This window comes from Acomys russatus, chromosome 14, assembly GCF_903995435.1.
Source record: "Acomys russatus chromosome 14, mAcoRus1.1, whole genome shotgun sequence".
Classification (NCBI taxonomy): domain Eukaryota; kingdom Metazoa; phylum Chordata; class Mammalia; order Rodentia; family Muridae; genus Acomys; species Acomys russatus.
This window is the reverse complement of record NC_067150.1, coordinates 8,968,833-8,995,917: the sequence shown is the minus strand read 5'-3', so window position 1 is coordinate 8,995,917 and position 27,085 is coordinate 8,968,833. Positions and strand designations below refer to the sequence as shown.

Genomic DNA, 27,085 nt, shown 5'->3' with positions numbered 1-27,085 from the left:
ACATGTGTATACACATGCATATGTAGCGCTGATATGAAGATGCATGTGTGTGGTTGCACACATGTATGGGCACATATACATTTGTCTCTGCATGCATGCTGAGCTCAGAGGATAGCCTTGGGTGCCATTCACAAGAACCACCAGTCTTGTTTTTTGAGACAAGGTTTCTCTCACTGGCATGAGTAGGCTGGCTGCCTGGCCAACAAGCCTCGTCTTTGTCTCCCCAGTGTGAGGATAACAAGTACATGCAGTCATTTCTGGCTTTTATTTTAAATATGGCCCTGGGACTGAATTCAAGTCCTTGCTCACATAAGGCAAGCACTATGCTGACTGAGCCATCTTCAGGTCAGTCCAAGTATAGTTTAATGCAGCCTATTTCTACTAGCCTGACAGGACATGATAGCACACTCAGCTGCTGGTCATCTGTGGGAAAATCATGGATACATGACTGAAACACACCGAGGGAACCCTCGAACCACAAAGCTGATGTTCTCCATGTCCGTTTAAGAAGGCTGAGTAGACTTCACTGTGGTACTTTATGAAAATCAGAGGAGTGCACAAGACACACATAGAATATACAACAAATGTCACATGATATGGAGAAACAGATTCCATGATCTTCACATTTACAGAAATTTACAAAATCTTCTCTGAAGGAGTACGCTATAAATCAGACTTCTCATCTTGAAAATAATCCGCGGAGTTGAGATAGTCTTGCAGTTTATCATATTTCTGTATATACAATAGAAAAAAAATTAGTTATTTTTACTCACAGCAGCAAATAAGACAGACCCTTCTAACTACTGAAACACATGTCCCATGGTAATTGGGAACAAAAACATCACTTAATTATAAATAAAAGCTCTATTTCAAATAAGCATTTCTAACTCAGAATGCATTGGAAAGAAATCACATAGTAGCATTATTAATTTCATACCTCATAAGTTATAATTGCAAATCATAGCATAAATATAATAATTCAGAGGCTAATCCGACAGATATTTCTGGAACAGATGTGTATGTATGTGAACAGTTTCCTACTAATGACTGTTGAGGACACAGTTTTAAAAGACTTGTTGGCCGTCCCTTGGACAAGACACTCATAGCAACCAGCACCCCTGTTGTGAGAGTCTGGAGAGAAACCACGGGTAGTTGAGGTGACAAGGAAAGTTTGACATTCAAGTTGCTTTGGACAAAAAATGCTATCCTTCTCCACAGCCCAGGAGACTAAATGTTCATCCAACAGCACCACGACGAGGGAGCGCAGGGTTTGATAATAATCTGATGTCTTCTGAAAGAAAAAGATAGGACTGAGCCAAAGAGATTGAGTTGGGAGAATAAAAACTACGAAATACTAGGTTATGGACTGTGCAAAGATTTGACAGGCAACGTGATGCTACCAAAGATTTGGGAGCAGGGGACTGGCCTTGTTTGAAGCACATGTTCAGAAAGCCGGCTAGCAAACCCTATAACTGTCTGGCAACGTCAGGAACCTGTGGTGAAGATGAGGCAATGAGGACTCAAGCTCGAGGGGCAGCACCAGCAGGGGAAGGTACGGAGCAGCCAGGGACAGGGTAAGAGAGGCACGAAAGCCGCCCTGGAGACTTCAAGATGAAAGAGAACAAGAAAAATGGCAGGCAGGGTGCGCACAGGCAGATGGGGGAGCAGAGAAGATACATGAGTTCACATTTAGACCGGAGTCCAAGTATTTATATCAGTTGAGGGCATTAAATTATTAAATGGTTTCCTGATCTGGTTTCTGGTCTCTGAGAGAAGACCTCAATGGCCTGGATTCTGTGATGACAGGGATTCAGGGGAGGCAATGTGAATACGGCATTTTCACCCTAGGCAAGGCCACATTTTCATAACCTCAAGATCTCTGCTTGCAGCATGCCCCCAGGAAAGAAGGAAGAAAAGGCCAGGACAGAGAGTGATCAGCCAGCTAAGGCCACATAGGGTTCAGTTGGTTTTACATGAAAGTAACATTCTCTATGATCTGCAACGTGCACTTAGAAGATCGGCTGTTTTAGGCTTATTGTTTTATCTTTATGTTGTTTTACTCAATTATTTATAAAATTTGTTTTGGAAAGTTAAAATGCATCTCGGTATACAAAGAGAAGCAAATAACCATCTTTGCTTGCATAATGCAAATAGCAATTAATGGTAGATGATCACTTTCTAATTCCAGGCCCTAAAACATGCCACCATTTACACGATCAAAGCAGTAATTATCGCTTAGTTCCTATTTTATAGGGGAGCAACAGGCTTGGGGAGATCAAGTGACTTGCTTTCACATTCCACTGCTGGCCAGTGGCAGGGCAAATATTTAAATGCATGCTTTTAACCTTTATAGGATGCTGTTTTGAGTTTTCAATGCCAGGGGTGGGGTAACAGCTGTTCTGAGGGGGAAAAAATGAAAAATCACAAAAGGGAAAGTGAAACAGAGGAGAGGTCATTAGGACCACTCTGCCAGTCTCCTCTGCTGGAAGATGCAGCTCCTGTGGCCCATCACAGGGCTTTTGGGAAGTCTGGGCCTTATGTTAATAATGAAGTGCACTGCACTCTCACGTGAACCAGATGGGCATTCTGGCAAAAACTTTGCAGATTGTGGACGTGGGGTAGGGGAACGTAGTCAGGTTTACTTAAGTGAAGTCTGGTATTCTCTACCCAGATGGAGCAATGAGACTGCCAGAGAGGAGAGGATCTGTTTGCCCAGGGGGCTTTGAGAGACTGAGCCCAGAGCCAGCGCAACAGGACACTGTAAGCTGTGGTCCTCTACCTTCAAGTCGCTTAAGAATCAGCCAGTCCAGTTTTTAAAATGGTAGATGTTTAATGCCCTCAAGGAGTTTCATCCAATTGGTCTGGGTAAGCCTAGGAACTATTTTTTTTTTTTTTACAAATTTCTAGGGGACTATGATATTTTAGAGAAAACGACCTTTTACTGTTTGAAATTTAAGGAGTGGCATTCTTAAAAATTGTAATGCTTTATATTGTGATATTAATATTAACATGCCATTTTGTGTGTGGGGGGAACAAGGGGTTGATTCAGTTGGTTAGTTTTATGCCAACTTGACAGAAACTAGAGTCATTTGGGAAAAGGGACTCAGTTGAGAACATGCTTCCAGGAGACGGGCTACAGGCAAGGGTATCAAGCGAGCTTTTGGTTACTAGTGATGGGGTTAACCCAGATCTCTGAGGGTACTGTTAGCCCTGGGCAGGAGTTCCTGCAGGCTATAAGAGAGCAGGCTGAGCAAAAGAGAACAAGCCAAGAAGGAGTGTTCCTTAGCCTCTGCTTCCATTCCTTCCTCCAAGTTCCTGCTCTGACTTCCCTCAGTGATGGGGTGTGGCATGAGTGAGACTTGTAAGCCAAAACAAGTCATTCTTCCTTCAGATGCTTTGGGGTTGTAGTGTTTTGTCACAGCAACAGAAACCTAACTAAGACAGGGAATATAATTTTACTTCCTTTCCTTAAGAATGTTTTTTATCTCGTCGATGATCCTAAACTTTATTAAGCTTCCTCTAAAGTACATGGAAATTTTTGCTATTTTCCCTTCAAGAAACAGAAAGTTCTCTCATATAAACACATGTAATTATTCCATAACACACATGCAATGCACACAGACTGGAGCTATAGCTGAGTGGCCCAGCTCCTTCCTAGGACACACAAAACATAGGGTCCACTCTCAGGTACCAGAGACAGGGGGAAGGAACGTTTTTGTAAATGCGGTACACCGATAGATTTTCTAATTCCACTTGAGTGGGTATCTTCTAAAGGCACCACAAAAGGCATGAAAGAAGTTCAGTGTCTCAGGAATTGAAGACAGGGTTCCTAGCGAGGTCTTTCCTGAAAGCCAGTGAGAGACACAGAGAAGTTGGGGAGAAGAGCTTTTGTAGTAGGGCAAGCGAAGTAAACTGTGAAAGTGTGAAGAGAGTGAAAGGAAAGAAGAGACAGGCAAGCTCACTGGATGCTGGGTTGAGGTAGACTAACTGTCCACAGGGAGGGTAGCTATGACATCCCTCTAACTGTCCACAGGGAACATAGCTATGACATCCCTCTCTGCAGTGGCCCTTCTACTGACCATGCTAGGCCCTGAGATGGCCCCATGTCGCTGCTCCCTGTCTCTGCTATGTCCTCTTGCGTCACCTTTGCTCTTTGACAACCTTCCCTATTATATAACCCAGACAAAAGACATCAGGTCAGACTCTTCCGTTTCCCTTCTTTTCAAGGTGAAATATGTCCTTGATCCAAATTTCCCGAAAAATTGCTATTTGATCTGTTGTATCTGCAGGACTAAACCTGCTTTTGGAAAACTGCTAGCATGAGCAATTCTTTCCACAGCAAAATGCTCGGGGCTCTGTGAGCAGAGCAGACCCTCTGCGCTGCCATGAGAGCTTAGGAATCCAACGGACTCTTCAGAACGCCCACTTTATCCCTGATAGCAAATTCAGTGAGCGTCAAGGTAGAGCGGAGTCAGAGTAGGTCCCACAGCCTGCGGCCTCAGCGTACCCTTGCATCATCTTCAGCCACAGTGCCACACTACTCAGCCCCAGGTCCTTAAAAGGAAGTGGCTGTGTTAGAATGGGCGATGGAGCCCTTTCCTCAGACTGGAGCCAGATGCAGCTTCAGTTTTAGGTCATAGGGACTAAAGAAGAAAGCAGACAAAATTGAGTCTTATACTTTATGGCCCCCACCCCCACCCCGACTAAAGCACTCTGGAATCTAATGGTTAGTATTGATTCTGAATTTGACAGGACCTAAAAGACAAGTCTCTGGGCACATCTTTGAGGGCTTATCTAGATTAGGTTAATTAAAGTAGAAAGATGTACCCTAAAAGTAGGTGGCACTGTTCTCTAGGCTTGGGTCGCAGACTGCATAAAGAGAAGGCTAGCTGAGCGGAAGCGTTGGTCTCTCCTTGCTTCTTGATCCTGAAACACGGCCAGCGGCCTCAAGGTCCGCAGGGCCTCCTCACCATGGAGGACACACCTGTAAGCCAAAGTAACCCCTTTCCTCTTAAGATGTTTCTGTCATGGTATGGTATCACTGCAACAGAGAAAGTGACTCAATACGTAAGTGAGGGTTGCATACGTGACAGAGACCTTTTGTCAAGGTGCAGCATTATTGTTCAATAGCTCCTACATGACACGGTGAATGAACTCTTGGAAGGCCAGGGCATCTGTTCAGAACAGAACAGTGACAAACGTGGAAGGGATGGGCAGCAGAAGCGGGTGTATCAGAACAGGAGGGAAGGGATTTTTCTTAAGTCTCACTGGCTACAAATGTCCTCTTTGCTGGCCACACTCGAGCCTCCAGATTCTGCAGAAGGAAGCACTCTGCAGTCTTACCTTTCTAATCCAGCCACTCTCTTCTGACTCACTGAAGACTCTTTTGACTGTTTCTTTAACCTGCTCATCTTCAGCCTCTTCTGTTTTTGCGATGGAGCAGCATTTTTGGTACAGTTTGAATTTAAAATGCTTCAGTTTATGATAAATTCTGGTGCGATTGGCACAAATTCTGCCAACAATAAACACCTACATTAAGAAATAAATGTCATTTTCTCAAATAGGAAGTGAAAATAATTCTGATCCTCAGATTTCCCTTAACGGTAGAATCTAAACCATGTATTTTTATCTTTATTTATATGTTTATACAGATGATTCTGTTATCTTTTCTTATCTATACAACGAGTCAGCAGCACAGGAGCCTGCACTGTGCTTCCACTACTGGGCTAGGGGCGAGAGGCAAAGTGAGGCAGTAGCTGTTAGGGAGCTTAGGAGAAAGATGAATGATTACAGAATGCTCAGGATGCTACCCAGATGTCCGTGAGGATGACCTATAGGATCCCCTAAACCAACAGACTGGAGACTGATGGAGCCCATGGTTCTCTCTGTGTGCGTGCTTATATGAGGGCCAGAGGGCAACGTCAGGTGTCGTTCCTCAGGCTACACTAATCCTTTCTCTTTTGAAGCAGCATTCCTCATTAGCCTTCAGTTTTCCAGTGAGGTGAAGCTTGCCACGCTTTCCCCAGTTACTTATTGGTTTGTTTGTTAGGAATGCTGAGGTTTGAACTCAGTCCTCGGGCTTGGCATCCTCTATCAGCTGAGCCACCACCCCAGCCTCCGTCTCTGATTCATGAAGGCCTGAAAACAGCTATGTGAATTTGGGAATAAAGAGAAAAATTGCTTGTAAGGAAGAAAGATGCACACACACAAAAGCAGGAGAATGCATGCAGAATGAGGCATACATACCCTTTCTGTGTTTAAAATGCCCAGATTATGATAAATGTATACATATAAGCAACAGCTAAAAGTGGCTCAGCCGATAGAGGATGCCAAGCCTGAGGACTGAGTTCAAACTCCAGCATTCCTAACAAACTCTTACACCAGTGTCCAATATTGGTAGTTGTTTACTAAACAGTCCCCAAATATAAAGTAAAAATGTTCTTTGTGTGTGGTCATATTTTTGGCTTTAGGTAATGCGTCATGTGTAAATAGGACATATTAACACTTTATTGTCTGCTTTGATAATATATGGACTCCTAGGGCTCTATGATGCACTTTTATGAAATCTGTCAACCAGGCCATTTCTCTGTCATGTGTCGATGGTTATGGTTTATTACACAGCTAAAACAGGAAGTCACCATCACTCTGCTGATAAATCAAATATATCTTAACTCATACTTTTCACTCTTTGTTAAAAAAAAAAAAAAAACTGGAATGGGCTCCAAACATCCCAACACGATCATATCATATAAAAACCTGAGGGCACAAATGTCTTCCTAATTTAAGTTTTTCCTATGTTCAAGTGCACAAGTTTAGTACAGTCATTTTGAATAGTCATCTATGTCACATTTTTATGAAGACACACACAAAGAAATAAAAAAATGATGCTGCTGTGCAGATAAGTAACAGGCCAGGAGTGCAGAAAGGAATTCAAGTGATACAGTGATGACTGCAGAGCAGCCGCGCTCGATGCATGGTTAAGTGACGCACTTTGGACATTCCGTCCTGTCCTGGGACTTCACCTGAATAGACATGAACAAACATCTATTTGCTCAGATTCAGCACTCAGAAACACATCCAAGGAACGGTAGCTGACTGGAGTTCCATTCAGGAGCATGGATGAGTCGAAGCCAAGTGCAAACCTGAGAAGCCCATCCCAGCACAGGTGACAACTTAGTCATATTCCTGAAGCTCCATCAACAATGTACCCTTGAACCAACTAACCACTCACCACCCCGCCACCCTTCCTCCCACTCTGGCAACTGTTTCTGCTTACACAGACTTAGGAAGGGGTCTTACGAGTTGCTTAAGTTTGCTATGATCTGCTTTCTCCTTCAGGGAGGGAATGTTCTTGTGGTCTTGTCCAACATACAGCTATAACTAAACTATTTACTCTGTGAATTGGGAAATCCATCTTCCATCAGAGCATATCCTTTCTTTCAAATAAGCTAACCTGTGGTAAGTCAGGCAAAATAAAATTATCAACAAGCAAACACTGTTTTACTACACCCTCGAAAAGAACCTGGTTAATCCCAGGCTTTCGTTTTTTATATAAGCATAAGCACAATCACAAAGTAGAGATCCGAGGGCAGTGGGTGGAGGAGCTGAGGAGTCTCTTTAAGCCCCAGAATACAAATACATTTGTTTTCCCCCCTTTATTTGCGTGCACAGACACAGCGGTTCAATAGGATACAAACTAGCTTTAGTAAATGATTTCTTCCTCGTCTTCTCCCCCTCCCTCCAAACAGATTGTCTCCACTGAAAGACTTGAATATAAAGCAAGCTGGGGGAGCAGTATGTAAAGTGGGCAGCAGAGTCTGAGGAAGTTGATCTCTCCTCAAATAAAAATGTAAATGCTCTCCCAATTTTAAAACATCTATACATTGCTTACTTAAACAGTCTGCTTAGATAGGAGGGAAGATGAATAGAAATCTGACTCATTTTAATGGCTTGATCCATTTGTCACATTCAAAATAACTTCACCCTTTTAAAAGCACTAATGAAGACTTAAAGAGACATACACTAAATTTACAATGCATTTAAAAACTATAACCTGAAATCTATACAAATCATCACAGTAGACAGACTAGTTAATCCCATGCATCATGATGATGGGCTCAGCTTATTTTTTTTAATAGAAACTATTAAATTCTATGCCAAAACAACAAAAAATTAAGTGTTTCAGTAGCTTACTTACACTACTTCTGTGATGTGTTTATTTGTGAGTTAATTAGAATAAAATAGTTTTATTTTTAAAAATAAAAATTTACTGAAGAACACTTATTTTACCTAGCATTGTTTCAAAACATCCATAATATAACTATCAGTAACAACGCTATCTGAATGGTACTATATCCTGACACACATTCTTGTATATCAGACTATCTTGTCACTATTCTAATGTTTTACTTGGAGCGTTTCCACTATTTTATACCCCACTCCTTATCAATAATGCTTCAGTGAACTGTGCAATCATGCCATTTGCTTTTATTGGATTTACTTCTATAAGATAAACTTCTAGTGACTACAGAGGCTCTAGCTGCGTGGTTGCCTGTGTCGTAAAAGTGTGCCAGACCCTTCTTCCTTTACAAATCTTACTTTTCATAAGCCTTCAAACACCTAAGCTATGTTGGTCATATTACCTTTCAACATTTGATTTAAAAATACTTTGGTAAATTAAAAGCTATCATTCTGAATCTTAAGTAGTTTTATTTGTCTGTTCCTAAGTTGAGAACGAACCTTTTCTCATATATGTAACTTCAACTCTCAAGAATAAAAATCTCTAAATGATTGTCCCAATCCTTACTGTATTGCTTAGAGGGATCTGATCAACTATTGCCCAATAGAACTTGGGAATCATACTTTCCAAAAAGTCGTATTGCCTCCACTTTAATAACGGTAGATTTAGCAACAACTTTGTGTCTCTGTCGCATTTAAAGTATATATCCTCCAAGGATAGAGTCACTAGAGGAAGTTCTCAAAGGATTTACAACTGCAGCCTTCTTACAAAGTAATATTAAAAACACAAACAGAATCTACATATTTCTTTAATGCGTTTACACTATACTGTCCCACTCTCGTCTATTAACTAATTTAAATTTGGGGAGGGGTTCTTTTTTTGTTTTTTGTTTTGTTTTGTTTTAGCCATGGTTTTTCTGTGCAGCTCCGACTGTCCTGGAACCAGTCATGTAGACAAGGGTGGCTTATGCCTGCTTCTTTCTGCCTCCCAAGTAAGTACTGGGATTAAAGGCCTGTGCCATGATGACTAGCAATTACATATTCTTGAAATTTTTCTATGTTCAAATTTAACAACATCTTAATCAGGTAAACAATTGCTCTAGACACTGGCACGGTAGATATTGTCTAAACCAAAGTACAGCAGTCTCTGAATTCTCTCTTTGTAGGATGAATCTTCAATTACTTATCTATAAAGTGCTAATTTGAATACTATCTGACACAAGGTTTTTAGCTAGGTCATATTCTTCTTTGAACTCTTTCGTCCAAGTGATCTTCTTCATCACTCTCATGCTGTACATCCCATCCCTATAAATGACTCATAGAGATTAAGAGGTGGACCAACTTTACCTCATGGAATTAGGGGTGAACATGCTGTATAAGACACATTTTTCACCTGCAAAAATTGTGCCCTGGGCTTAGAGATGTTACCCAGTTGGGTGCTTTCATAGCAAGCTGAGGCCCTAAGTTTAATATCAGTGGCATACTAAAAGAAAGAGAGAAAATCAAATATACTATATTTCCTTGTATTCTTTTCTTTGTATTGTTTTCTCTATTTCTGAGAACTAACCAGAGGACAAGCTAACGAAGCCTAAATTTTCTAAATATCAAAGGCAGAAATTAGCAAAATATACCTGCTTGTCATGTGACATGAAGTCATCTGTTTCCATAGTCCTGGTGTTGTACAACTTTCCTGAGAGGTGCACCAAGTATTGACAGTGGCGATACAGCCCACAGGCCTGGCACAAGCCATCCTCGGGGCTCTTGGGATGAAGGCTTAAGTTAGAGTAGCTTTCAACTCGGTCCTGGCAATAGTTACAAATAAGAAGATTAAGTAAATATCAATGTATCCAAATTATCACTCATTTTGGAAACCAACGGGAAGAAATATAAGAACAAAACATGGTATCTCTTACTTTAAGGAAGTATTCTTTTTTAAAGATCTATTTATTTATTATTATGTATACAGTGTTCTGCCTGCATGTACACCCGCAGGCCAGAAGAGGGCATCATGTTGTGTTACAGATGGTTGTGAACCACCATGTGGTTGCTGGGAATTGAACTCAGGACCTTTGGAAGAGCAGGCGGCACTCTTAACCACTGAGCCATCTCTCCAGCCCAAGGAAGTATTTTTAAGTTGAAAAAAATTAATTATTAATCTTGGCTATAAAAAAAGACAAGGAAAAATGAGTAGCTTTATTTATCTCTTTACCTACAAATTACTACTAAGTAGTGTTTCCAGGGGGCTTTAATTTACTTATTTTCCACAGTCTCATCCTAATTAGCACCAATGAGATATTAAAGTAGGAAAATGAGCAACAAAATACAAGCGTGAGTTAAAGATGGAGTCATTTAAGCTAGTTAAAATTTAAAAAAAAGTTACAGTCATTCTTCAGTGCATGAGTCAACTCACATTTTCCTCAAAACATTCTGAAAACAACTTAATTCTCCTGCAGTCACCAGCTTTATCATGTGAAAACAAGCACATTTCAATCCATAATGTTCCATGTGCAGTATCGATGGACAATGTAATGGATTATCAATGAGAGAATGACGTGAGAAACACTGGTCTGCCTAAGCAAACTGTATTAGCGATGAAGTTACTTGCGCTTGTATGAAGGCTATGCCCGACGTGACTGTTCTGTTAGCAGTGTATTTTAATATTGCACTTGAATGAACACATTGAGCACATTGCTAGCATGCTTACTAATCCACGTTCATGGCCTACACTGGTCTGGATGGTACACTGGTCCTTTTCATACTGTGTGATTGGCAGCACTGTTCTCACTCACCTGTCAGTTTTTAAACTCCACAGCACGTCACTGCACGTCACTGACAGACTGAAATCCAGACCCTCCCCCTTCCCTTCCTGCTCCTGTGATGCTGTGGCAGCACCGTGTGGGGAAGGCTCCAACAGCTTGCTTTCCTGAGCAACTGCAGTGAGCGGAACACACTCCACATGGAAGTGACATATACACTTTTCCAGGTTGAGCCAGTGAGTGTTCTTCATGTTGCGATATCTGCCCAGCAGACTCAGTGCACCCTAGGGTCACCGAATCATGTCATCATTCTGTGCATCTTAGTCCACTGTGGTCACCTGCCAGTGTGGCAAAGCGTAACAACACAGAGGTGTGCCTCTTGAAGGACTCTGTTGAACACTGCTCTGTGAAATTCTAACTGTGGGGTTATATACCTTCCTCATTGTAAAATGAGGAAGAGACGACATCCTTCCTTTTGGACTTAGGAAATACATCTCACATGTAAATCATCTGCCAAAGGCTAAATGTTCTTTAAAATTGTAACATTTTCTTTGTACCAAAGGAAATAGTATTATAATTATTTTGTACATTTTACCTAAAACACATACATCCCTATTTCCCTTAAAAGTAGATAAATATTTTTCACATCTGAGGAATAAATTTGGAATCCAGGTATTAAAAATCTAGGAAAATCTAGAAATATATACACGGTGGTTCTAAACTTAAGCTGCCATTGAACTTGAAACCTTATAGTTTGCAAGCCCTGATTGTCTCTCAGACTGTTGCATGTACTATCATCAGGTGTACTTCAGGCTGAAGAGCTCTTGATGATACCAAGTTTTCTGAAGTAAATGAACATAGAAATTGAATTAAGTACTACAGAGACTTTAAGGAATTCAAATATCTATTACATACCATTTTTCCTCTTAGTAATCATTGGGGAATAGAATGACAGAGGTTGGGGCACCTGTAAAAATCATAGTACATCCTCTACCATTAGAGATGCTAAAATGCCAATCTGGAGAATAAGATAGCAATTCTTATGTTAAAAAGTCAAATCCCCAAATTTCTAGAATTACAAAATCTGACACTAGAGACTATGTCAAACACGATGAAACTCAATGTTTTCTATATTGTTTTATGGAAATCAAATATCCTAGGAGGGGCCTGACTTGTCGGCTCATCACATAAGCCTGATGACCTGAGTTTGATGCTAGGAGCCCACAGTGGAAGGAGAAAACCAGCCTGTGCAAGTGTTCCTCTGCCCACAGTGGATGGTAGCATAGAAGTGTCCTCATTCACACACACACACACACACACACACACACACACACACACACACACACACCACATACGTCACACACTCAATGTAAAAACAGTAGGAGGAACAACTCATGGAAGCAGCCTCACGAGACACGCTAACTTGGGAAATGTTGCTGTCTGCCTCCCCTCCCGGAAATATACTGATACTGCCTTGAGGCATGAACTCATGAGTTAGCGCTCGGAAAAGTGCTCCAGTAGAGAAGTCAGTTTAAGTCAGACATGTTTTTCAAACTTTTCTATGTGACACTCTTCTCTGAAGAACCATCTTATGAGACGCCTCCTCATTTTAAAGTAGGCTAAGCCCGAGAGATGCTCTGAAATTATTTCAAACCATTTAGTTATTGAAGACATTAGTGTAGATACTTAAAACAAGTAAAGCCTTTAGAGGAGGTTAAGATGTTATTACTTTACAAGGAAGAATGCCAACACTTCAGAAAGTGACTCCATCTGGGTGGACATTGAAGTCCTGAGAGGGCAACTGTCCCCGTGCTCTTACCAGAGGTTAAATGGCAAACTATATACCTTATATTGTTCTTTCCATCGGCTTCTAGAGAACAAACTCTCTAGACGGGGTTGAATAAAGCGATGATCCAAATAATGAAGAGATGTCAACATATCTTGTGCATATGACTTCTTCCTGGTGCCAGCTGTGAGCAGAGGAACAAAAGCAACAGAACACATGAAATACTGAATCAACTGAACACTATGTACATGTTAAGACTTTCAGAAAGATGGTTGGATAGCTCAAAATATTTTAAATTAGAAAGTAGTTAATGAAGTAACACCTTCATTTCATGGAAGCACAGGGCCAGAGAACAGGGCAGTTTTCCCCGAAGGCCTCAGACTTTCTCATTATCAAAAGAAGCTACATGAAAAAGCTTGCACAGAACCTTTCACTCTTGCTTTAAAACCTATCTGCATAACCTTGAATGATACTTTTAAGGATCTCTGCTGCTGGCTCCACCCATGAACCCAATGGTAACTGCCGCCAACACACTGGAAATGTCTTTCCTCTCATCTTTCCCTCCATCCCCCATAGCACACTATAATCTTTTCTGCTTTCATAATTTGATTACTATTTTGTTCTCAATTTATACATATTTGTCATGGCCTGTGATGCTAAGCTTTGTGTTTCTGCTTTCTTCAGAAATTTCTAAGTTAATTTAGATAATTCATGTTTTGTTTTAGCCTGTCATGTTTTATTAAGCCTCTACAGATTTAAACACTTTATCATGAATTAAAAGCACTTCTTTCCTCTGCCCATTCTTTTGAAATCTTCTGCCCTCATTGCTGACACATTGCACTATAACGACAGGAGCTTCCTAGTTGTTCTTAAATGCTCTTATGTCTTACTATGACCCTAAGCATAAAACAGATGTAGATATTACTGTCCTGGTTGGTTTTTGTTGTTGTTGTTGTTGTTGTTTGTTTTTTGATTTTGTCAATTTGATACAAACCTCTCTATACAAGGTGGGTTGTATAAGAAAGCAGGCTTAGCAAGCCATGAAAAGCAAGCCAGTAAGCAGCTTCCCCTGGGACCTGTTTCAGTTCCTGCCTGCAGGTTCTTGACTTGAGTTCCTGCCTTGGCTTCTCTCAGTGGACTTGAACCCAGCACATAGAAGAAAAACAAACTCTTTCTCCAAGGCGCCTTTGGCCAGCATTTTACTATAATAATATAAAGCAGGCTACTACAGAAATTGGTAGCAGAAGTGGAATATTTCTGTGACAGAGATGATCATGTTCCTTTGGAGGGATTATGGAGATGTTTGAAACTTTGGGCTGGACAAGTGAGTGAGTGTTTTTAGACCAAGCCACAAAAGCCGAGAACAGCATGTTTTTTTGTTTTGTTTTGTTTTTTTGTTTTTTTGGTAGAATTCAAAATCTTAGAGGAATGGAGAAAACACATGAATGTTGAGGCATCCTTCTGTTTCAGGTGTGTATGTTTTATATTCTCCAATTTACTGTAGAGTCTTTCATAGCAGGGACTTGTCGCATGCTTACCATCTACACATCTCGTGTGAATGCACTTAGCGTAGTTTATTCCAGAAGAAACAATGGCAAGATTTAAGAATGGTTTGTCTTGGCTTTGTTTCATCTAGTTTCAAAAGCTATTTAGAAAAACTTAAGGAAATGCTCCAGTGATACTATTAACTTACCATACAAGGTTTCCAGAAAAGATTCATCTAAAGCATTGATCAGAAGAGCCTTCACAACTCTCTCAAAGTGAGTATAGTGGTCGCTAAAAGAATCTAAAATGAATTTAAAGCAAGTATTAGGATATAGCAGATAAAACTATACCATGATTACAACAGGGCCCCTGCCAATGCTAACAAGCAAAAACTCGCACCACATGTAGCACAAAGTTTTTCATCCTGTATCTGTTGTCATGGCAAAAACCAAAGCAAAACAAAAGAAAAACAAATAAAAACTCTCTTCCAATTTGGTGATTTCTAACTCAAAGATTCTAGATGTTATCTAAAATGGTCCCAGACTTACTAAGGTAAAATTCTTTAGAGAATACTGAGATACAGTGTGAAAAATCAAAATAATCCATGTCCACTTGAAATTAATAACTATAGCAAAAAAAATGCAAGAAAGCCTCCCATGTAGGCTGATTGCTATGCTTTAGTGTATAACATGCTACATACAAGATGGTCCAGGAAACTGCTACTCACAGAAACCTCAGTGGACATAATAACTCCATTCTTCCTATCGTGCACAGACATATGCATTCCCACACCACTTTACAGAGCCTTCTCCCTCTCACACTACACATATGCCACTATAATCTCTCTAACGCAGCCTCAGACATGAGTCCATCATGGCAACAGGCCAGAAAGTGGTGCTGTTCTTGTTACTCTCAGGTAGACTTCACTACGGGCCATAGAAATGTTCTCTAGTGAGTCCTACCTCCTGTGGTTCAAATGGTCATCAAGGGATACATGCCCTGTTGGGGTGCCTGTGAACTGTCTGGAAATGTGGAAGATGCTTAGCTACGGACCAAAGGAAAATAGGATATATCCGTAGAAATCATGAATGGACTGGGGTTTTATTTCCAGCTGACAGAATGGATCAAATAGGGAGAGGGAATTGTAGTTCTGTTTGCTAAAAGGGCTGTGTATGGTTTTTAGCTTTCAGGGACATTTCATTCTCTACTCTTACCATGGAGCTGCTAAAGTGTAAATTATCAGCAGAATGAATTTGTATTGGGTCTTAGACTTTAGAGGGTCTAAGATAGGTCTTTAGATAGGTCATCATTGAAAATTCAGAGGAAGACTGTACACACACACACACACACACACACACACACACACACACACACACACACCAGTAGCTTCTAATGCAAAAGAAAAATACAGTAACACTTCAAAAGAATTCTCCTCTGACTGGATTTACGCTGATCTAATATAGAATTTTTAAATAATTTTGAATTAAAACTCATCCTAACTCCATGTAACTCTTCAAATTATATTAAGGGAAAGCTCTTCTGGGATTATTAATGGGCATGTTGGAAAAAAGTTTAACTCACTCACTTTGAGACTAAGTTTAACCATCAGGCATATGCAACGGCCTATTTATTTATTTGAAGCTCACCGAACATGCTAACCTTGAAAGTACTAATGCCCAGGGTTACTCATCTGCCATGGAATTTTAAGAGCTGCAGCAATACTTCAAAGGCCCCAGAAGTTCTTCTTCGGGATTAGGAGGAAAGGCAAGGCCAGAGATCAGCATCACTTGGTTTTTACTTCCTACTCACACTGTGTTCCTCCTAGCCATGCTCATCAGAATGTCCTTAGAAAGAGGTTTCTGCTTTCACTGTATCTGAGAGAATGGGTAGGCAGTGCTGGGATAGTATTCTGTTATCTCCAACTGAAAAAAATGCCACAGCTGAGGGAGTGAACATCAGGTATCAACCGAAGCACTTATGTCTAAAGGGCTAATTGAAGAGATGTTGCCCTTGGTTTATTTTTAGCTGAGGAAACTGAAAAAAAAAGGATGGTGAAAAATTTTCCTAAGATCATAGAACTAAGCGTTGGAGGATGAGTCCTGGGCAGTCTCCTTTAGATGTTATGTTCGTGTTCCCAGCATAGATGGTGTAGATTTGGTATCAGTCTCCTCTAGAATACATGTTCACGTTCCCAGCATAGGTAGTGTAGATTTGGTATTAGCTTTCAGACACAGAATTGGATTAAGAATTGGAGAATATAAAATTAGAATCTCTCACTGACTAGGAAAGTGATAACTGTCACTGACAAAGACCCCTAAGACCACAAATAAACAGGAAAGAGGTGGAGTTAGGCGTGGGGTTCAGGCTTCATTTGGGACTAGTTCTAATTCCTATATGGGATAAGTGTCAGTGCACTGCTCTTGGAGATTTAGTTAATCCACCCTCCCCAGTCAGCTCTTGTTGTCTGGCAATATTAGGTTTGCACTCAGGGTCTCCTGCACACTATGCATGGACTTCATTACAGACCATGGCCCTAGTCCGTCATGCTCATGTCAATCTGGAGAAGAACAGAAGAGTCAAATTTGTTATTATGCATGATTTTATTTTCCTCATGTAGCAGTCAATCCCAGGTTCTGTTTAATATCTAAGTATTCTGCTGACTTTCCTGCATCTCTTGGCTCCACATATGCTAAGATTTTGTTTCAGCATCATGTACCCTTCCTGCTGATCTGGATGTTTCTCATGTCAGCTTGGCTCTGTTTTACTGATATCTTATGGTAAAAATCCTTTCACTTACTATTTTTCAAAATTTACATTATTCTCATGTATTGGTTCTTCTAAGTGAAGTTCAGAATTATTTTGTAAAGTTGAACCAAAAACTAATTTTAGAAGACTTCTCATGGTATGTATAGTACTTTCAGATCATGCTTGTCTCTCCACTTATTCATGTTTCCTTTCTCATTTCACAGTGTGTTTTTCTATCTACAAAGCCAGCCATATTTTTCTGATTGGACTTAGAAACTTCATTTTGTTGTTGGTGGGGAAGGAATTTTGTTCAATTATGTCTTTCAAGAGCTTATTTCTAGTGTATGAAGAGCTAATTGAGCTTTGTATATTGCTATTACTTGGGCCACTTTTCTGAGATCTTTTATTCATTTTTAAATAGCTTCTCTTGGATATCTATAGGAGATGAGCCTCCGAGAAGACCACAGATCTGGAGATAAGTACTGTTAAGAGGTTCTAGTGACATTATTTCTGCTTTCTCTCCCAAACTGGGTCTTACTATTGCTGAGTTTATTTCAAGAACCAAGATAAAGTTTATAAATACTCCTCTAGGAAGAAGTGTATAACTTACTGACATGTTGTCTTATGGAATGAAAGCATATACTTAGCATGAGAAGCAGAGTAAGAAAATATTCCTCTTTTCCTTTTTTAAAAAACAGTTCCTCTCTACCCCTGTACATACACATGGAAGACAGAATCTGGGTAGAAAAGGGAAAGAAATCCAACATAACCCTACTGCTCTTAAAAGATTCATACTCTTTATCTTAACTTCTGCATCCTTGGTTGAGTTATAAACTTATTGATTGTGGTCATATGCACACATACAAATATGTTACCACGCTAGGTACAAATATCTTTTTCAATAACAATTCTCCTTTATCTACCTCACAATAAACTCATTCTAAGCAGAAAATATTTTTTTCCCAACATGGATAACTGAGTTAGCGTAGTTTAAATTGCTTTTTGTTCATTTCTAAAACCAAAAGAAATGAATGAGAGGTATCCCTGTTAAGGTCAAAATGAAGGTTGGAGGGTCAGGTGACCATCAGCCCACTCTAACCTCACCTATCTCCTCTACAGTCCCTGAATTGTTTTGGCACAGCAAAGGATACATCAAGTGTTCACTGCATCCAAGGGAAACAATAGGAAAAGAAAGTGAAAATAACACAGAAATCCCTTAAATACACATAATCTGGGCTGGGAATTGAAAGTAAAGGTGAGCTCACACATACATGCACATACATACATATCACTGTTAGTCAGAGGCTGTCCGTTTATAGTTCTATTCATTTTGTTTTTACATCGAAAATAGAAAAACTTCCTGTCCTCTCCATTTCATAAAGAACGCCTCTAGTGTTTCATTATAATGTTGGTTCTCACTTGAAAATAGTTATGTAGAGCTGGGCATGGTGGAGCACGCCTTTAATCCCAGCACTCAGGAGGCAGAGGCAGGCGGATCGCTGTGAGTTTGAGGCCAGCCTGGTCTACAAAGTGAGTCCAGGATGGCCAAGGCTACACAGAGAAACCCTGTCTCGAAAAAACAAAAGAGAGAGAGAGAGAGAGAGAGAGAGAGAGAGAGAGAGAGAGAGAGAGAGAGAGAGAGAGAGAGAGAGAGAGAATAGTTATGTAGCCAGCAAACATCTGTAATCCTAGCACTTGAGGAGGCAGAGGCAGATGAATCTCTGAGTTTGAGGCCAGTCTGGTTTAGAAAGCAAGTCCAGGACAGCCAAAGATATACAGAGAAACAATGTCTTTAAAAACCAAAAGAAAAATACAGTTATGATGTAAAAAACAAATGTAACTATTAGTAATTTTAAGGAACTCACTTTAAAAATATGCACATATCGAATCCAATCAAATATTGTTTTCAGGCTCACTTTTTGTTGCATTGATAGAATTATGTGAACTGCCAGGTAATTGGCTGGAATGCATTCTTTTTACCTCTATTGCTAAGTTTTGTCTGAACGTATGAGAGGATGCACTCGATCAGCGTCTTCTATACACCTGCAAGTGTTTGTTTTGTTTCTTCTACGTGTGTACAGTATTTCCAGCATCCATGACCTATGCAGGGATGTTATGTGATGGACAAATACCTGTCCTTTAACCTTTTTTCATATCTTTCGGGAGCACTGCAGTCTCAGAATATAAACAGACATTTACAGGGCCAATGAAAAGAGAGGAAGACTTGACTGTCATACATTTCAGTCATGAAGAAGGAAACTAATTGTTCTTAATTGGGATAGATGTACCTCTTGGACAAATGGCAGGTGGTGAGGAAATGACAAATGCTTTCTGATTGTTCCCCAGTCTTGACTGAATTGATACCCTCCCTAACTTTTTTTGAGACAAGATCTCATTATGTAGCCCTGGATGGACTGGAACTTGCTCTGTTCCAGGTTTGCTGTGAATTCAGAGATGTACTGGCCTCTGCCTCTTGGTGCTAGGATTAAAGTTGTGCACAACAATTGGTGGTCAATTTTGATTTTCAACTGTATGTTGGAATGTAGAGTTAAGGGAAGCACTTAGTATTAACTATAGAAGTTAGCAGGATGCATCTGGATATGCCACTTCAGTTATAATTTAACCCACGCCACAGAGAAGTATATTCACTGTTCATCATACAGCCAATTACCTTGATGAGAAAAAATGCTTTCAATTCATACGAATTAGCTTATAGAAACCTTTAGAACTTAGTTCCTTGGCCAATCAAAAACTGCTTAAATTTTGTCAACTTCACTGGACATAAAATTGATAAATTAAAACTCTTAATTTAATCATATACATAAACTCTAAATTTTTGTTTTATTAGCTCTGACATTTACAAAAACTCTAGTCATGATTGGCATTTATCTCAGTCCATAAAATCCATGAATTTTCAGACATTATACTTTTTTAATCACTCATCTAACTACCAATGTGGAAGTGTCATAAACACATTGGGAATTCACTGGGAATGTAGCTCAGGATTACAACCCTTGAAACTTTTGAGACTGAAGAAGGGATTATTATACCATTGGTTTGAAATCAGGCTGGGCTACACAGTGAGTTCCAGGCCAGCCTAGGTGACAGTGTAAGATCACATCTCAAATTAAATAAGAAGAAATAAAAAAGAAAAAGACAAATGTATAGGAATCCAACAAAGAGGGAAGGTAGCTAACCACCCAGTGTTTTCTTTCAGAAGTCAGATACTTATTTCATTGGGATTTACTTTTTTGTACAGCAAAATTTTTTCTTTTTGATGTCCAGTTCTGATAAATGTATGAAATTATCTAACCATGCTAACTGCTTGATCTACTACTCGAACTCCTTGAGAATATATATTACTCAGTTTTCTTCTTATGGCACTTGAGATGTCTAAAAGACCTTCAGATAAACATGCCCACCAAGGTGATGAAAATTTGGACCTTATACTCTGAAGAAATCTTGCCTGAAGCTAAATATTTGAGAAATTTTTTCTATGTACTGGGCTACAGTAGTGGGAAACTTGCCCAAGTACAAGCAAAACAAAGGCAATTGATGATGAAATCCTGGGGAATACAAAAGTTGAGGCAAATGGGAAAAGATTAGTGCAATATTACAAATGAAGGCAGGAGAGATTGGTAGTTCAGAAGCTACAAAAGAGGAGCATTCAGGAAGTGACAGGGGCCAAGGGTTAACATGAGAAATGAAGAATATGTTGGTGAGCAGAGAGCATCCAGAGCCTGTGTTTATTCCTCTGTACTTACACGGGAAATGGGAAGAAAAAGACTTAGAATAGTGGCTCATAGAATATGCCGACTAAAGAAAGGAAGAACAAGAATATTGTTGCCAGTTGAGGAAACACAGTTTGTTGAATAAGATGCAATTACAGAACACACAAGATAAAACAGATTGCGTGGAAAGTAAAATACAAACCCCTGAGGTAAAGATTATTTAATATCAAAAGTCAACACAGAGCTCCCTCAAGTGAGATACAGTCTTATGTCCACAGCAAATCCATAAATTTTAATATTAGTTTTATTCATAACTGCCAAAACATGGAAGGAACCATGATGTTTTCAACAGGTGTGTGCATAAACGGTGGCAAATCCATACAACACATTTTTACTCAGCAATGAAAATAAATGAGCTATGGCATCCTGTTCAGCCATGGCAACAACTCAAGATGCACAGTTAGGTGAAGAAACCAATAGGAAAAGTTACACACTGTGGTGTTCTTAATAATCATGTGACGTTCTGGAAATGTTAAAAACCATGGAGACGAAACTATGTAAGTGTTTTTCCTAAGGCTCTAGGAAGAAAAGGCGGAAAGGTACATTTACTACTTTTCACATTGCTGTGATTAAATACTTGACAAGAAGCTACCCACGGAAGGAAGGATTTGCTTTGGCTAATTGCTTCAGGGTGCAGTCCATGGCAGCAAGAACAGCTTGCAGCTGTGTCAGCAGAGGCCTGGGCTGTTCATACCACAGGAAGCATAAATGGGAAACAGGAGCAAGAGGAAGTTGTGTGACCTTCAGCCAGAGCAGAGTTTGAGCTATAGTTCCTAAGGCCTGCTCCATAGAAACCCACTTCTTTCAGCTGTGTCCCACCAAGTAAAGTTTCACAGCCCCCAAACAGTGCTACCATCAGAGTGCAAGTATTCAAATACACAAGTCTGTGGAGACATCCGACGAACATAATAGGTAAATAAAGAACATTTTAGGACACTGAAATGATTATGGTGGGTATATGTCATTAAAGGTTGTCAAGATCCACAGAAGGCATAAGACAAAAAGAAGCCTTTAATGTGAAGTATGGATCAGTGATAATGTTCAAGATAGTATTATTAATTGTATCATCAATTGCAACAAAGGTATCAAACCAGTGTAGGAGGTCAATGATAGTGGAGAAATTGTGCAGGTGAATGAGGACGTGACACCCTAATTTCCACTCAATGCTTCTCTAATTCCCAAACTGCCAGTAAAATATAGTAAGTAGAGAGGAATAGGAAGAGCAGGAACTAGAAGTAGTTTACACACACTGATCTTATGCTCATTCAACCCTGTCTATATAAGCAGACCGTAATGATGGTGTCCTATTCTTTCGATGCAATGCCCAAGAGCCAAGTGAACCAGTGCCTTGTTTAACTACAAGAAAGTTAAAGGTCAACTAGGAAATGTCCCATTTTTTGACATATGAATCATTCTTCAGCCTACTGTTTCATTGCAATCCTAAACAATTATAAAACATAAATAATGATTTAGGAAGAAACTATTCTTTAATATATCAATCCGTTTCTTTGAACTCTAAATCATGAAAACAATCTTTGAACTTATATACAATTAAAGTAATCGAAGTCGTCATATGCATATTTAAATGTACCCAAACTTTTCAAATTCTCTTATTTATAATTTTATTAATATCTCTCTCTCTCTCTCTCTCTCTCTCTCTCTCTCCCTTCTCTCTCATACACACACACACACACACACACACACACACACACAGAGCAAGAAAGTGAGTGAGAGAGAGAGAGAGAGAGAGAGAGAGAGAGAGAGAGAGAGAGAGAGAGAGAGAGAGAGAGAGAGAGAGAGAGAGAGATTGGCTTTTGGTAGGCTTGTTTGTATGAAGATTCAAAAAGCCTGATAAAAACCAGTAATTTTAGAGTAAGTATACTGTCTAATGTCTATTTAAAGATACCAACAAGATCCACACAGTCATCAATAGCAAAACACCATTTTTCTGATATGTTTTTCCTGATGGTGCAAATGTACAATAGGCAAAACAGCTGCCCCTTCACAAAAAACACAGCACTAGCATGAACAAACTAATGATGGCAGTCAGCACAGTGAGGCGCTGGCAGTAAGAACTGACCTTTTGCTTAGGAATACCCTTTATGAAATAATAAAAACGATTGCTTTAGCTAATCTTTAATTTAATAAACAAGTCTTTTAGTACTTTGTAGAATGAACTCATATTGCATACCCAAGCAGAATGGAGGTACTGAGGAAAAACCATCCACACAACTGTTATAACTGGGGTAAAGCTTCATCTGTCATGAAACAACCATTTTCTCTTAAAAAAAAACATTGAAAAATTGTATATTCAATAATAATTGTCATGACTCTGAGATTCCACCTTACACTATCTGAATGGCGAAGATCAAAAACTCAGGTGACAGCCCATGCTGGCGAGGATGTGGAGAAAAGAGAACACTCCTCCATTGCTGGTGAGAGTGCACACTTGTACAACCACTTTGGAAATCAATCCGGTGCTTTCTCAGGGAATTGGGAATAATTCTACCTCAGGACCCAGCCATACCACTCCTGAGAATATACACAAAAGATGCTCCACCATACAATAAGGGCATTTGCTCAACTATGTTCACAGCAGCCTTATTCATAATAGCCAGAATCTGGAAACAACTTAAGATTTCCTCAACTGAAGAATGGATAAAGAAAATGTGGTACATTTACACAATTCAATACTATTCAGCTATTAAAAACAAGGAAATCTTGAAATATGCAGTCAAATGTATAGAACCAGAAAAGATCGTCCTGAGTGAGGTAACCCAGACCCAGAAAGATATGCATGGTATATATTCACTCATAAGCAGATATTAGTCACATTATATAGGATAACTACACTATAATAAAGATACTGAAACATCAACCAAGGACCATGTATGATGTGGACCTAGACCCTCTGCTCAGATGTAGTAGCACAGTCTCCTTGTGGGTTACCCATGTGGAGAATGGAGACTGCTTCAGACATGGACTCTGGCCACCGAACTTAGATCACTTCCCCCCGGCAGGATAGCCTGGCCAGGCTACAGAGGAAGAGGTTACAGGCAGTACAGATGAGACTTAATAGGCTGGGGTCAAATGTCAGGGGAGGAGGGCTCCCCAAATCTGTTTGGGTGACCAAGAACCAGAGACTAGATAACTCAGAGATGTAAGGTAAAAGCAAATATTATTGGTCTAAGAAAAAATTGTAACAACAAAACTGTGTTTAATGGTAAAAAAAAAAAAATATTTGTCAAATGTTTTCTCAAGAACAAAGTGAGCCTGTCAAAACCTTAATTATAATGTACTGTGTGTGTTGTCAATAAGTAAAGCCAAGTTGTTAAATAGAAATCACAGTTCAGGAAAACTTGTATACAGCAATTGTGCATATGACAGCTTCTCAATATTATAGGAATATTTTGATGCAACTAGGATACCAACAGATGTTAATTAAAAGAATGTGCACATGTGAAAATATGAAGTATCCATATAGCCCAGCAAACCAGCATTCTCCAAATAATCAATGTCCTGTTATAAAATCATGCACGGGTAAAATAGCCCATAAAATGCAAGAATGGCTTGTAACATGAGTGTTAAAAGTTCATTTATATGGTTTCAGTTTCAGTTACAACTAACCTTCAGGAAGGTATCACTTGTCAAAGTTTTGTGTATGAGCATTATCTGATAAGATAGGGAGAGCTCTGCTACATAGACAAACCCTGAATAGAAAAACAAAAAACAAAAAACAAAACAAAAAAAAAAAGTTTTCCCTTTTTCCAGCTACAAATTAGTGTGAGGCAAAACTGTTTCATGAACTTCAACAAGGCAACACTCTACAACAGATTGAAAGCAGCTCAGATATAAAAATCAAGCTGCCTTCTAGTAAGACCAATATTAAAGATATCTAATGGGACAGGAGAGGTGGCTAAGTGGTTAACAGTGCTTACTGCTCTTGTAGAGGACAGGTTCTAGTTCCCAGTACCCACATCAGGCTTACAACTGCCTTTAACTCCAGTTCCAGGAAATCCAATGCCCTCTAGCTTCTGCAGGCACCTGTATGCATGCATATAGTGTGTGTATATATATATATATATATATATATATATATATATATACACTATATGCATATACACTATATATATATATATATATATATATATACACTATATGCATATACACTATATATATACACTATATGCATATACACTATATATATATATCTTTGGGCTGGAGACATGGCTCAGAAGTTAAGAGCACTGGCTGCTCTTTTAGAGGTTCCGAGTTCAATCCCCAGCAACTACATGATGCCTCACAACCATCTATAATGAGATACAGTGCCCTCTTCTGGCACTCAGGCAAATATGCATGTAGAATACTGTATATATAATACAGAAATACATCCTTAAAATTACTAAAATATAAAAATATAACTTCAAAAGTATTTCATAAAATGTAGAACAATATCAGTCTCCCTTTTTGGAAAATAGTTATTTACCATAAAATGTTTTTGTCAATACAGTAAGTTTTCTAATGTTAATTAATATGTTTTAAATTACATTTACTGTACTAAATATTGACAAGGTTATCCTAATGAAAATAAATGCTTGTTTTCTGGGGTCAATAATATTTCAAAGAGAAATGAATTCCTGAAACCAGTGAAATAAACTTTTACTGTCAAATTTAAAATATTCAAATATAAAACTGTAGTTCCAAACCAATGATTTAGATGATATTAATAGGCTCTAATGTACTATATGATTTGAACAAGACACAAACCACCACCTTGATATTTAACTTACAAAGAGAATTCCGTTTTACTAATTCCAGTTGTGATGTAGTCAAATTTTCTCCTTGTTGATTTTTGTTCTCTTCATCAGCTTCCTCATCTTGTACTACAAAACCGTCAATCAGATAATCATCTCCATTTTCATCATATTTGTAATCATCTTCATTTTCCTCTTCATTGGTGCTTGAACAAGATTCCTTTTCAGAGTCCTTATTAAATGGAAACAAATGCTTCAGTAAATAGTGTGCTTTTAAAACAGCCAGTATAGCTATAAAATTAAAGCCAAAAGCAAAAAAATTGATCCACATAGGTACATATTCTAAAGCTAAATATTGAACTTCTGAAACTAAAAAAGTGTAGACTTTGGTTATGTGATGTAAAGTGTTTAAAGTAAACATTAAGAATATGAGCAGTTAAAAATGGGAAGGATCATACAGAACAACAAATAGTCTTTCTACTTTTAAAAAGAGAGGGAGGCTCATAACAAAATGTTGGTTAAATACAGCAGTACAATACAACATTCAGGATGCTTATTTGAAAATTCTAGACTTATTAAAAATAGAATAGCTTCAGTAGTTTAATATTTATAAAACCTACTTTCAAGTAAAAAATTAACAACAATAGGAGCAACAAAATAAAACACACCTCATAATTTCTCCCACTATTGCGTCTCTGTCTCTGGCGTGATCTTTCTGAGAGTTCCTTCAGCTTTTGGTGGTGCTCTCGCTTGCGAGCAGCTGATGATTTCTCAGGGGTTTCTTGCTCCACTTCCAATGAAGAGCATTCATCTTCGACCACCCTGCGTGCGTGTTTAGCACTTGCGTTTCTAACTAGGATATCACTGTCATCACTCTCATCGCTGTCATGCATCACAGTGCACAGCCTTTTTCTTTTTCCTGGCTTGATGCATTCGTCCTCCATATCCCCTTCTACAATTTGTCCAGTGTGTTTGCTGACATCACTCTCTGCTTGACCTGGGTGATTTTCATCATCTGGTGAGTCATTGGGTGTGGTTTTGTTTATTTTTTCTTCATTTGTTGAACTATTGCTGGCGTTTGTAAGATGTTTACTGTTGCTTCCCTCACTTTCAACTTTGGTTAATTTAAGATCTGCCTCCTTTTCTGGTATTTCATTAGTAGCTGACTTCCCACTACTATCAAGCTCTTCATCACTGTCAATGCTTTTGCCACCGTCAATCTCTTCATCATCATCAAGCTCTTCATCATCATCAATGTCTTCGTCATCATCAATCTCTTCATCATCATCAAGCTCTTCATCACTATCAAGTAACTGTGAGAAAGTTCTTCTAGTCCGACGCCAATCAACTCGCGATTTTTGCGCAGGTACTTGAGTTTTAGAATTTTTCCTTGTCTCGTGTCTTCTAACATGTACCATTTTCACTTAAGCGTCTACGAAAAGAGTTATTAGGAACATGACCATGGCAACCAGATAACAGCAATGAATATAAGGCACACATTAATTTGGAATCATTAAATAGTCACAAAGG

The 27,085-nt window shown here is 39.2% G+C and overlaps 1 protein-coding gene across 1 annotated transcript; it reads right to left on the bottom strand.

The window, feature by feature from the left end:
* Positions 1-35: 35 nt before the first annotated feature.
* Positions 36-27,085, bottom strand: Ccdc82 (coiled-coil domain containing 82). Its single transcript, XM_051155905.1, has 7 exons — positions 26,224-27,085; positions 25,592-25,787; positions 14,474-14,566; positions 12,840-12,964; positions 9,870-10,040; positions 5,344-5,529; positions 36-732 (listed from the first exon to the last, which is right to left on the bottom strand). Exons 1-7 carry the CDS (start codon positions 26,971-26,973, stop codon positions 664-666), a joined length of 1,590 nt encoding a protein of 529 aa, XP_051011862.1. The 5' UTR covers positions 26,974-27,085; the 3' UTR covers positions 36-663.